The sequence below is a fragment of the Notolepis coatsorum genome (genome assembly GCF_963971535.1).
Source record: "Notolepis coatsorum genome assembly, chromosome: 17".
NCBI lineage: Eukaryota > Metazoa > Chordata > Actinopteri > Aulopiformes > Paralepididae > Notolepis > Notolepis coatsorum.
Genome location: NC_140181.1, coordinates 54,251,300 through 54,264,886, shown reverse-complemented (window position 1 = coordinate 54,264,886; position 13,587 = coordinate 54,251,300). Strand labels below are relative to the sequence as shown.

Genomic DNA, 13,587 nt, shown 5'->3' with positions numbered 1-13,587 from the left:
CAGTTTTTAGAGAAATTTTCTGAGAATTATCAAGTCATTGCCACAAGACACTGGTACATATCCTGGAAGTGAAGTGTTAACCAAAATTCCCTATATTAATTTCCTGCCATTTTAGAGAGAGAGACATTCTTGTCCTAAGCCCAGTGTGAGCAACAAATTACCTTTGCTTCTGGAAAGGGTGCTTCTGTCAAAAAGTTTGAAATCGTATATCAAAGGTATGGCGTCATAATACAATGGGGAGAGCAGTCATATCAACAAATAAGGAAATCAATCATGTAAACTTTCGAGTATACTGCAACCTTTTTGATTTTGTTATGATTCAATCTTTTTCTTCTCCACAGGCGAATGGATTGCTATGTTAATTAATTTCATATGTAACAAACAAAATGCCTTATTCATTCCCCCCTTACAGAGATAACTTTGTTCTTGCCCTCCTTTTTATGTAGGTCCAGTTTGTGGCAAGTGATGCCTCAAGATGCCTTACGTACTTTTTTTTTTTATTTTTTTTTTTACTTGTCTTTCTTGTCACAGTCGCTCTTAATATTTGTGTTCTGATATTTTCACATTCAGACATACAGTATGCACGGCTATGGATACACAGTCATTTTATTGAATAATTGGCAGGTCTTCCAATTAAAAATGATTTATTCCATACTTTAAATCTTTTAAATGTAATTAATTAAAAATCAATGGTACAAGATACACATCTGTAATCGTATGAGGTTGTTCATCCAAATGAGAGGAAACGTCCATACACTGGTACCTATAGTTAATTATTAAGTCAACCACTCTATATTTTTTTAATATGCAAAACTAATCCTACCTTTAGTTTAGCAATTTTTTCCAAATGTCACAAACATCATTGCAACATATTGGCATCGGTGTACAATCAGAATCTAGAGGAATTTTCAATGTATCAAATATTTTGTCCACAGTACATAAGACATCTGACTGTAAATGGCACTGTACACATGTACTGTAAGGAAATTACTTAATCAATATACAATCTCCACAAAATTGAATTATGGAGAAATTATATCAGATGAACTGGGTATAGGTACAGTATCACTATTATGTTATATCAGATAGCATAGAGATATAATTAGAATGAATATTGTGTTATATCAGATGGCGGCAATAGAGACACTGTATAGGTAGAATCACTATTGTGTTATATCAGATGACGATAGAGATATAGGTAGAATCACTATTGTGTTATATCAGATGGCGATAGAGAGTGGCAAACTAGATGTTTATTTATAATAATAATAACTTTATTTGTATAGCACTTTTCATACAGAAGTTGCAGTTCAAAGTGCTTCACAACAGTGAAAAATACAGGCATAAGCTAGCATAAAAAAGATAGAGAGGTAGCAAGGTAAGGTAAATCACAGTGTTTCACATTAGGATCTAGCATCCCAATAGGCTTCTCTGTTTACAGTTTCATTCAGTAATACAAATAATAAAAATAGAATAGACAGAGTAAAAAAATAAGTGCGGTTTGATTCAGTTTAAAAATACGCTAAAAATTATCAAATAGAACGGACATACAACAGGGTATTTAACATACAACAGAGCAGTGCATCAGTAAAAAGTAAAAAGTGTGATAAAATAGTTAAATAAAAATATAACAGAGCAGTGCATCGCTCTTAATCAGTTTTGAATTACAACAGAGCAGTGCTCTTAAAATTACAGTGCATAGGACCGACACATGAATTTGATAGGAAGTGTATACAAGTAGGCAGGGTAAGACAAGTGCAGGTAAAGTACAATTTGTGTCAGGATGTCCCTGATGTTTCATTTAAATGCCTGAGCAAAGAAATAGGTTTTAAGCTTTCTTTTGAAGATGTCTAGTGAGTTGGCTTCCCTGATGTTTTTGGGCAGTTTGTTCCATAGTTTTGGGCGTAGTTGACAAAGGCTGCATCACCGATCCTCTTTTGACTGTTTCTGGGAGCCTCTAGTAGTCCAGCAGCTGATGATCGCAGTGTTCTTGCTGGCCTGTAATTTATTAGAGTGTTGGCGATGTAGCTAGGTCCCTGTCCATTTAGAGCTTTGTATGTAAGGAGAAGAACCTTAAAGTAAATTCTAAATGTTACAGGAAGCCAGTGTAGAGCAGCTAAGTTGGACTAATGTGCTCTCTCCTTTTGGTTCTAGTTAGCAGTCGGGCTGCAGAGTTTTGGATTAGCTGAAGCCTCTCTGTGGTTTTCTTAGGGAGACCTGTGAAAAGTGCATTACAGTAGTCTAACCGGCTAGATATGAATGCATGAATTAGCTTCTCAGCATCATTTTGATTAATAAATGGTCGTACTTTTGCTATATTTCTGAGATGGAAGAACGATGTTTTGGTCACTTTGTTAATATGATAATTGAAGTTTAGTTCTGAATCTATGATAACCCCCGAGACTTGTGACCTCAGATTTGATCCAAGGGGTTAGTCCTCCCAGGTTCTTTATTAACGTTTCTTTTTTTGTTTTGGGGCCGATAATTAGAATTTCAGTTTTGTTCTCGTTTAGTTTCAGGAAGTTCTTACTCATCCATTTATTTATTCCCAATAAGCAGTCTGTGATGGAGTTAATAGCTGTATCATTTGGTTCAGTAGATATGTACAGTTGTGTATCATCCGCATAGCTATGGAAACCTACATTATGTTCTCGGATGATATCACCCAGCGGTAACATGTAAAGGGAGAAGAGTAAAAGACCTAAGCAACTCCCTTGTGCAATTCCATAGTTGTTGTCATATATCTCAGACATGTGGCCTCCTAGTTTAACATAGAATTTCCTCCCTCTGATGTATGTTTTAAACCAGCTTAGCACATAGTCTGAGAAACCGACAAGGTTTTCAAGACGATTGATTAGAATATCGTGATCGATTGTATCGAATGCTGCACTGAGATCTAGCAGGATAAGGAGGATACAGACTGGGACATGTTTAAAGGAAGCGCCAGTGACGTCAGCGAGTACGCTGATACCGTTGTGAGTTACATATCAACTGTGGCAGACGGTATTGTCCTCACAAAGAAGGCGCAGGTTTTCCCAAACCAGAAACCTTGGGTGGACAGCACTATAAGAACAGCCCTGAACTCACGCACCACGGCTTATAACCTGGGCAGAGAGTCAGGAAATATGGAAGAGTACAAGGCTTCAGTCTACACTCTGCGCAAGGCTGTTAAACTTGCTAAGAGGACATATGCTGAGAAACTGGAGACACAAATGGCACAAAACGACACAAGAGGCTTGTGGAGGGGACTGAAGACAATAACTGACTACAAAGTCAGCGCCCCCGAAATGGGGAGCGACGACGCCTCTCTCGCGGACAAACTCAACTCCTTCTACGCTCGGTTCACTGGCGCACCGGCTGTTGTGGAGGGGGGGGGGCAACCGCGGGGGGGCGGGGGCGCTCTCTCATTGTCGGAACACAGTGTGAGAAGAGCATTTATGCAGGTGAACACCAGGAAGGCTGCGGGTCCAGATGGTATAACAGGACACATACTTAAGTCCTGTGCAAACCAGCTTGCCCCGGTGTTCACCGCCATATATAATCAATCCCTGGCGGAGTCAGTAGTCCCTGCCTGCTTCAAGATGTCTACCATCATCCCTGTACCGAAGAAACCCTCCCCAACATGCCCAAATGACTACAGACCGGTGGCACTCACCTCTGTGGTCATGAAATGTTTCGAGAGGCTGGTCAAGGACCACATTTGTGCCTCTCTCCCCAGTGATATGGACCCTATGCAATTTGCATACAGGACAAACAGGTCCACTGACGACGCGGTCTCCCAGGTACTGCACAGCACTCTCTCCCACCTTGACCGTCAGAAGGGGGGCTATGTGAGACTGTTGTTCATTGACTACAGCTCAGCGTTCAACACCATAGTCCCCACCAGACTGGTGGACAAGCTGATCGAGCTAGGTCTGAGCTCCGCCCTGAGCGCCTGGGTACTGGACTTTCTGAGTGAAAGACCCCAGGCGGTCAGGGTGGGGGGTCAGACCTCCAACACCATCACCCTGAGCATCGGGTCCCCCCAGGGCTGTGTTCTAAGCCCCCTGCTGTACTCACTCTACACACACGATTGTGTGGCCAAGTTCAGCTCCAACTCCATAGTGAAGTTCGCCGACGACACGGTGGTGGTGGGGCTGATCTCGGACAACGACGAGAAGGCCTACCGAGAGGAGGTTGAGGTACTGGAACGTTGGTGCCAGGACAACAGCCTGCTCCTGAACATTGGTAAAACCAAGGAGCTGATCGTGGATTATAGGAGAGGACAGCAGGAGACACACACACCACTGATGATTAACGGGGCTACCGTGGACAGGGTGAGCAGCTTCAAGTACCTGGGGGTCCACATCTCAGAGGATCTGACATGGTCAACACACATAGACACAGTAGTAAAGAAAGCGAAGCAGCGCCTCTACCACCTGAGACAGTTAAGGAAGTTCAGAGTATCGGGGAAGATACTCCAGTCCTTCTACTCAGGAGCTGTAGAGAGCATCTTGACCGGAAACATCACTGCCTGGTATGGGAACAGCACGGCACAGGACAAGAAGGCCCTACAGAGAGTGGTGCGCTCAGCCGAGCGTACCACGGGTATTGCGCTACCTCCCCTGCAGGCTCTATACAACAAGAGGTGCAAATCCAGAGCCTGCAGGATAATGAAAGACCCCCACCACCCCAATAACAGCCTGTTCCAGCTGCTGAGGTCAGGCAGACGCCTGCAAACCCCAGCTACTAGGACGGAGAGGCTTAGGCTAAGCTTCTTCCCCCAGGCCATCAGAGCCTTGAACAATGAACATTGAGAGACACAGAAACTGAACTATCCACACACAAGCACACACAAGCACATACACGACACGCACGCTGAGCACGCTCACACACTAGCAGCCACTTTAACACTCATGCCGCACATACGCACACTTATGGCCAGAGGAAAGGCCACTTTAAATTAGTATAACATCAGGAACAGTGTATTGCACTACTAAAGCTACCTAGCATGTCCTATATGCTCTGTAAATACTATGTACAGATACCGAGATGGCACACCATGTACCTGTTTATTGCACTGTTGTTTTTTACTGGATTCTATTAATATGTTGTACCACTGTATTTTTATTGGATTCTATTATATGTTGTACCACTGTATTGCACATCGTCGCGGGCAAGACCAGCCGCATTTCATTGTATACCTGTATGCCGTGACAATTAAAACTCTTGACTTGACTTGACTTGAAGGATGGAGACCTTATTCTCGTCAGAGTTTAGTCTGAGGTCACTGATTATTTTGGTGAGGAGCAGTTTCAGTGCTATGATATTTTCTGAATCCTGATTGAAATTCTTCTAAAATGTTGTTTTCTTCAAGAAAGGAATCAATTTGAACTGAAACTATCTTTTCAAGTACTTTACTAATGAATGGTAGGTTAGATATTGGTCGATAGTTTGCCAGTACATTACTATCCAAGTTAGTTTTTTTTAGTAATGGCTTTACAACTGCTGTTTTAAAGGCGTCTGGCAAAATACCAGTTCTAAGGGAAGTGTTGATGATATCTAGCACAGGGCTTGAAACACGATTAAACACCTGTTTGAAGAAAGCTGTAGGTATAGGATCAATGTCTGAGGTGGAGGAGTTACATTCTGAGACAGTTTTGCAGAGTTCATCTAATGTGATGCATGTGAATCTTCTCATGGTTACATTGCGCGGTTTGCTGTAATCAGCTTTATTTCCATCACGAGTAATTTATTTGAAAATATAGCATCAGATTTCTTTTTTAGACATAGCACAATAATCACATTTAATGTGTTATCATAGCCTAAACTACCAGATAAATTACATGCACAGAATGTTTCCCAATTACAGAAAGTACAGTAGTTCATGCTATAGTTGTAGTAAGACATACATCTCCTCACATAATTAAAAAAAGGATTCTTCATACTTTCCCCTTGTTTTGAGTCATAATGATAATTGGACACCATACTCGAACGTTTACAATTTCAGGAATTTTCAAGAGATGGGGACTTACATGTAAAAACAAACAAACCCATCCATTTGTTGATAATTTGCTGAATGAGAATAAAAGAGGCTCCTTGGAATAAGGAAATAAGACAGTGTTGAAGTGTGTTGCGTGGGGGACATGCTGCACCTCGTCTGTTGCCAAGACATTCACCGCCAAATTTGATTTCATTGATGAACATTAAATGTACATTTGATGTACAAAGCTCGAAAATGACTGCGTTGAAAAACAATCTGACTAATCTGAGTCAGGTAATCATGAGTTTGTAATTCCAATAGTGTATCCTGTCTGGTGTTTGGACTATTTTTGCTTTTGTAAGGTTGTCCTCTCAGCTACACAACGTTCGCTCTTAGGTACACAGTCTTACCCATGACTTTTTTCTTGTTTTTCTCAAATTCCAGAATGCTAATCTCATTTGAATATGCTCAACTCTGCTCCCGTAAAATGTCAGACCAATTGAATAAGTGGAACTCTCTCTGAGACCATAGGGCAGAACTGACATAACTTTAGTTTCCTGCGCGGCCCACCTGTATAGGGATTTATCATTGGGAAAATGTATTATTGGCTATTGTAATAATTCTGCCTCATGAACATTGGCAGGCTTTCCATTTTTGCACAAAACAAGTTCCCTTCTATCACTAACATTATTGGTTAACCTCTTAAGCCCGGAGCCCTATTTTCTGAAAATCCGCCTAAAATACATACCTAAGTAAATGGAATATTGCTCCACTTCTACAAGGCCCATTTGCATGTTGTTGGTATCTAGGGACATCTATGGACCTCAGTGAATGTATTCCCAGTGTCAGAAATATACTATTACTAGGTTTGCTTAAATTGTGATGAAACAAATGAGAATATGAATTATGATTTTTCTTTGCATCTTTCACAGTGAATAACACCATGCAAAAAATTACCAGACATAAGAAACTGCCACTGAGCTCGTTCAGTACCTTCTTGAGATCACTTGTACAAACAATCTAAGGACATTAATAAAGGGAAGATGATTAAATGGAAGGTTTTGTGGCGGCTAGGTGGTGTAGTGGGCAAGGCGCTCGCCACCAACGCAGGAGACGCTGGGTTCGAGCCCAGCTCTCGGCGTTGCTACCAGCTTGGCTGGTCGTTCATACTAACACAATTGGCAGTGTTAGGGGTTGGAAAGCTGGTGGGTGGGTCCTGGTCGTTGTAAACAGCGACTCCTACAGTTCGGTCGGGGCGCCTGCTCAGCGAGGAAAGGATCTAAGGGGGGTAGTGTGATCCTTCCACACGTTATACCCTCTCAGTGAGAGTCCGCGCTGCCAGGTGAAAAGAAGCGGTTGATTGGCTACACATGTGTCGGAGGAAGCATGTGATAGCCTCCACTCTCCCAGACCGACTGTAGGGGGTAGGTGCGCAGCGACCAGGAAGGGGATTGGGAATTGGCATAACGACTAACATTGGGATGGGAGAAAAGGAGGGGGAAAAAGATTTAAAAAAAAATTGAATTTTGTAGATACAGTACTGAATTCTGCCATCCGGACCCATGCAATTTGAAATATTATTATAGAATATAGAATATGAAGCCTATACATTACCTTATTATAGCCAACTTGCACACTATGGATCAGGCCAAATCTACTCTTTCCAATGGCAGAGTTCAATTTGGATTTAGTATCGGCGTGCATGAAGAACAGAATGAAATCTACTGTATGTACAGCTCCGCCATTTTGAAATTGATTTCAAATTGGATGGTTGCTAAATGCTCACAATAGGGGAGACAAACTAACTGCGCTCCAATATATGCCAATAACGTTCAGTTTTGTGGTATATAATCCAGAGTAATAAGATAAAAAAAAATCATAAGCAACTCATTTGCTTGAAGGGAGCTAGAAGCCTTTGGGAAGTGTAGTTTAAAAAAATCCCACCGCTCATTGAAAGCTCTGGATGTCCTCTTCTCAAAATGACTATAATATCCATCATTCAGCAGCGGCTGCTAATTCAAAATGGTGGATCTCCGCGATCACAACAATACATTTCAAAAACTAAAATATCACTAATAACACTTTAACTTATTGGTAAACAAACGTATTGCTGAAAATATACACTATGACTGCTGTTGTGACATGGTTATGATGTTTACTCTTGAATACGTTTGGGGGGAAAAACTCTAATTATGTCAGACAGTGTAGAGAGCTTGATTTATGACGTGATGTCATTTTGGGACCGGTACTGGTCCCGTCGGGTGGAAGAGTAAGCATTTTTGGTTGAAATAAAGTTAGTTATAAGGTTGTTTAATTTGTTGTTAAAAAATAACTACACTTACCAGTAGATCGCCTGTCGTTCAGTGCTGTCACCTGTCAGCAGCGCCAGAGTGAAGTGTAGTTTCTCAGTGAATGAAAACATAAACGTTATTTTGCTACCTTTACGATTAATTGCAAATTTTTTCATGTTGAGCTATAAATTGTGGATGAATACACACAGAAAGGTACACCATGCCAATGTTCATGCTTTATTTGTTTTAAACGAGACGATTTAGAAATGTGTCCATTGGAAATACATTGTGATTTCAAGAGGGGTGGACCGTGCGGGAAACAGCAATGGCGTAACCACTACACCTCCCCTATCACTTTGTGTTTGCTGGTGAAGTGCGATATGAACATGAGTAGGAATCTGTCATAAGGAGGCAGGGACAGAGCTACCCATGGCTGAAATTGCATGGGCTTTGACACGCAAGTTGAAAGTGCTGTATGTTTTATTTATCTATATTTAATAATCATATTGGCTCTGTTTCCATGGCATACATACCCCAATTTTCAGCTAAAATGTATGTGAAAAATAACATTAAATAGCAACGTCTGCTCTATAATATTGATATCCGTTCACCATGCAAAACTAATGAGTACTCAAACAGCTGAATAGCTAATACATGCAGACTATTTATTAATTATATCTATAACATTATATTAGACAAAAACTTTTAAAAAGTAAGGTATAACTCCCTAATCACTTGGAGGGAAGTCACTGGTCTCAGTACAATATGATAATAACATTTAACCCTACATTTCATAATTTCATTCATTCTTATGCTGCTCTACCTTTGCTTCATCACCACTGCGTCGAGAGACAAGCTTGCATACGACCTGCTGAATGTATTTTAATTTTAATTCTTTTATTTACAGCATGGCACTATATGAGTGTCGCCGCTCTAGCTAGCCTTCTTTTTTGCATGCCAAGTGGTATCTAAGTCTTGTCACTAGTGTCTCTGAGCCCTCTTTGTCCGTGTCTATTAACTTTTAGTAGGCATTCTGTTGCTATGAGTTGCCAAGGTGTAAATGCATGCGATACAGTTTGTCCGATTCCAATACCGCTTTAAACCAGTTTTGAACCAATGAATACAGTTTTAAACCAACCTACTTTGCTTTTAAGGAGGGTAAAACTTTTTGTTGTTGTTGTTGAAAGCTTGCTAGGCTACTGGTTGCATGGAAACTAGGCATCTTGTGTATGACTCGCAAGATGTGATCTGTTTTTTCTTGGGCAGCCCTCAATCCAATATTGAGTCCCTAAAATGGCCCTCAGTCATCAAAACTTTGAGAACCCCTGATTTAAAGAGTATTTATTTAATCATTTTGGAATTAAACTCTTTACATTGTCCCTCTTCAGAGGATAATTCTTGGACCCAATTGTTCTATCATCTGGCATCATATACCAGTCAGTAGGCCTATGCAGTATGGCTGCAATGCAATTCCAATGGGGCAACCGTGCAATAATCAAAAGATTTGCTTAAAACTGCAATAATAATTTCTTGACCGCATCTTTCACATTTTCAAAACTTTGTATGACCACCTGCTATCAGAAGGTCTCGTTGAGTCATGGTGTCCTACTCAATCAACCCTGGGTCACCAGCGGCCAGTCTGTTGTTATTCCATCATTTATTTTCTTTGTTGACAAAACCTGTACCATGCTTTAGCTCCGCCTATTTTAAAAACAGAAAATAAACCTGCATTCTTTCCCCATCGAATCTATTAATTACATCAATATTGATCTGTCAGAACAGTATTATGTTTGCAGGTGATGTATTTAATGTTAGCTATTGTCACCTTGTTCAACAACCAGGAAATGCCCCAGGAGGCAGTTACTGTATATTGAAAATGGTTATGCATGAAATAAAAAGAAATCAGCTAATCTTAGTTACAAGAAAATTGCGTTAGCAAGGCAGTGTTTGTATTTACAATGCGTGTTTTGTTTGCTCAGAAAACAATCATTGCAATTTTAAAAGCAGATTGTTTAACTCTGAAAGGACGTATGTTGCCAACTGCCCAGAAAAATACAACTCGCTCAGTAGTGGTTCGATCAGTATTGTGCTAGAAATCAGGGGTTCTCAACCTTTCTGCTGCCAAGGCACCCCTGTGTTCAATAAAATATTCCAGGGCACTCCTACATACGATAAAGACTTTTCCGGTCCTGTCTTTTTTGCTACAATGATGACAAAAGTGCTTGCTTTCAAAATAATGTTTATTTAAGAAACCGGGAAACACATTTGTGTGTATATGCAGGCTATATATTGCATTATTAACAGGTGTTTCAGGTCTACTGTTGACATTACACTGCTTGTAGTAGTAAATCAAAGAGCATATTTCTTTAAATAAAATTACAGAACATTATAACTAAAGTGCTATCTGTTGCAGCTGCACTTTTCCATAAAAATAGCATAATATTTGGATAAGTGTGACCATTTCTCAAACTGAAAATCATGTATTTTTTTTTAAATACAGAAAAGGATCACTAAAGTGCTATCTGTTGCAGCTGCACTGTGCTCCATAAAAATAGCATATTTGGATACGTTTGACCATGTCTCAAAAACTGAAAATCATGTATTTTTTTAAATACAGAAAAGGATCACCAAGTTACCATTTCTCAAAAAATAAAATAAAATAAATACAGAAAATAAGCACTCGTTCACTCAGTGGAAATTTCTAGCTCAATGCGAGGTCTGCTGCTGCTGGCTAATAATACGGTCAATACGTGGGGAGATCTTTGACAAGGCAACACGCATGTCATCCTCAAGGCTCAACTTGGCCCTATATTTTGTTTTCATGGATGAAAAGCCAGCTTCACACAGATATGTGGTGCTGAATGGTATCAACACCTTAACTGCTGCATCATGAGATACTTGGTACTCAGCACCACACTCTGAAACTAGCTCTCCAGGTGGTATCAGATGAGATTTCAATGAGTTCTTCCAAGACTTTGGATGGAGATGTGTCAGGAAGCTTTGTCTAAATGTTGTCTGTAAAGGTTTTTTCTAAATATTTATGTTTTATTAAATAATAATTTTCAGATTTTGAGAAATGGTCAAACTTATCCAAATATTGTATTTTCATGGAAAACAGTGCAGCTGCAACAGATAGCACTTTAGTGATAATTTTCTGTAATCCAAAAAGAATAAATTTTTTGTTTGTTTGTTTTTCTGTGCTAGATGAAAATTGTGTCTATAGGTTGACAAGAACCACAAATAGTGTCTAGGTTGACAAGAACCTGACAAGAACCACAAATTGTTGTCAATAACCACAATAATCCTTTAAGAGGATATGCTAGACCGCAGTCCTGTATATTGTGAGTTGAGAAGGTTGAATCTCCCTCAGCAGGTCAATTATCTGTTTCCATCATCCTTCCGCTCCCCCTTTTATTTTGACCATCAGATCCGAGTGGTGAGAGCATTCCATAGCTCTGTCTATAACGGTATGGAGAGGACGGACTCCAGGAACTCCATCCACAAATTCATGGCGCCACCACCAGAGTTTCTCATCAACGACCTGGTCCACAACATTCCCCTGATCGATGAGACGGATGTTGAAGACTCGCTGAGGTCTGACCACAACTGCGAGGCATCTCCTCCTCCTCATCAGGCAACGCCCGCATCCCCATGCCCCCAGCTCTCTCCACCTGCTGCCCCATGCGCCCAGCCCTCTCCACCTGCCTCCCCATGTCCCCAGCACTCTCCACCTGCCTCCCCATGCCCCCAGCCCTCTCCACCTGCCTCCCCATGTCCCCAGCCCTCTCCACCTGCCTCCCCATGCCCCCAGCCCTCTCCACCTGCCTCCCCATGCCCCCAGCCCTCTCCACCTGCCTCCCCATGCCCCCAGCCCTCTCCACCTGCCTCCCCAAGCCCCCAGCCCTCTCCACCTGCCTCCCGATGCCCCCAGCCCTCTCCATCTGCTTCCCCATGCCCCCAGCCCTCGACCCCCACATCCCAACGTCCCCAGCCTCCCCCTCGTCATCGCCGCAACTCTCGACCCAACTCGAGTCCCCTGGTCGCCCTCAACTGCAACAATAACGCAGCCGAGAGCAGAGTTCGCGTGATCCCAAAAAATTCTGCCAGTCCCCGTGCCAGCCCGTTGCACAACTTAGAGACATGTTTATAGAAGTTGTGGGAGATTTAAAAAAGAAGGTGCATAAACGAAGACACCAACAAGTTTGAAGGACATTAATACGACCTGATAAAGAAAAGGGAGAGAAAAGGAGCCAAGTATTCACCTGGAAGGACTTCTCTGGTTGGGATGGATGACCAATCAGGAGCCAATCTTTCTTCCCTACTGCTTTTCAACCCACACTGTCTGCTTAAGAATACGCTCACATCCTCTCAAAAGGCTGCCAAATCAAATGCCTCATGTGAACCCAGCGCCAGAACTGCTGCGGTGACATTTTGAAATGTATATCTTGGCATGTGATTAGAGGACGTGGCAGAACCAAGAAGGAGCTGGCATCAATTCTTGCTGCTTAGATTAAAAGACTCAGCTGAGAACTGTAATGGGGTTCAATATTCTTTTTCTTTTTGACAATATACTTGTTCCAATTATTACTGTTGTTGTTATTACTACTACATTTACTACCACAATTATTCTATTCTGGTTAACGATGCTTCATCGATTAGCTTTATCTATCCACCACGTATGTATGTATGTATGTATGTATGTATGTATGTATGTATGTATGTATGTATGTATGTATGTATATATGTATGTATGTATGTATGTATGTATGTATGTATGTATGTATGTATGTATGTATGTATGTATGTATGTATGTATGTATGTATGTATGTATGTATATATGTATGTATGTATGTATGTATGTATGTATGTATGTATGTATGTATGTATGTATGTATGTATGTACCGTTTGTCCGTTCACTTAAATTCTGTATTTGTCTTATTTGTATGTCTGCTTTTATATACTCCCTCTCTGGTCACATCCCCAGATTTCCCTTTGCTGTGTTTACAGTATATGTGTTGTGTCTTTAAAGGTAAGAAGGAAAAAATATATATAAAAAAGAAAAATTTACTTAAAGGGGACATGTACTGCTATTCCTAGCACTATTTGGGCAACTTTACACAATTCCTGTTAGTCTATTGAAGACATCTGTAAGGTGTTTTTAAAAAAAATGCATTGTTTTATATTTCTAGCTTCAAGATTTCAGGCTGTTATGGCCCCGCCCATAAGCACTTTGAGTGACAGTCAGTCCACACAGTCTGCGACTGGTAGACAGAGAGAGATAGAGAGAGAGAGAGAGAGAGAGAGAGAGAGAGAGGGGGGGGGGTGCGTGAGA

The 13,587-nt window shown here is 41.0% G+C and overlaps 1 protein-coding gene across 1 annotated transcript in view; it reads left to right on the top strand.

Moving 5' to 3' along the window:
* Window positions 1-12,315, top strand: part of atp2b3a (ATPase plasma membrane Ca2+ transporting 3a) — a gene marked incomplete at both ends in the record, with an annotated part of 173,604 nt that extends 161,289 nt beyond the window's left edge. Inside the window, 2 exons of the mRNA XM_084333459.1 lie at window positions 11,681-11,861; window positions 11,975-12,315. Coding sequence (XP_084189585.1) covers window positions 11,681-11,861; window positions 11,975-12,315 — 522 coding nt within the window. The remainder of the gene's footprint in view (window positions 1-11,680; window positions 11,862-11,974) is intronic.
* Window positions 12,316-13,587: the final 1,272 nt, after the last annotated feature.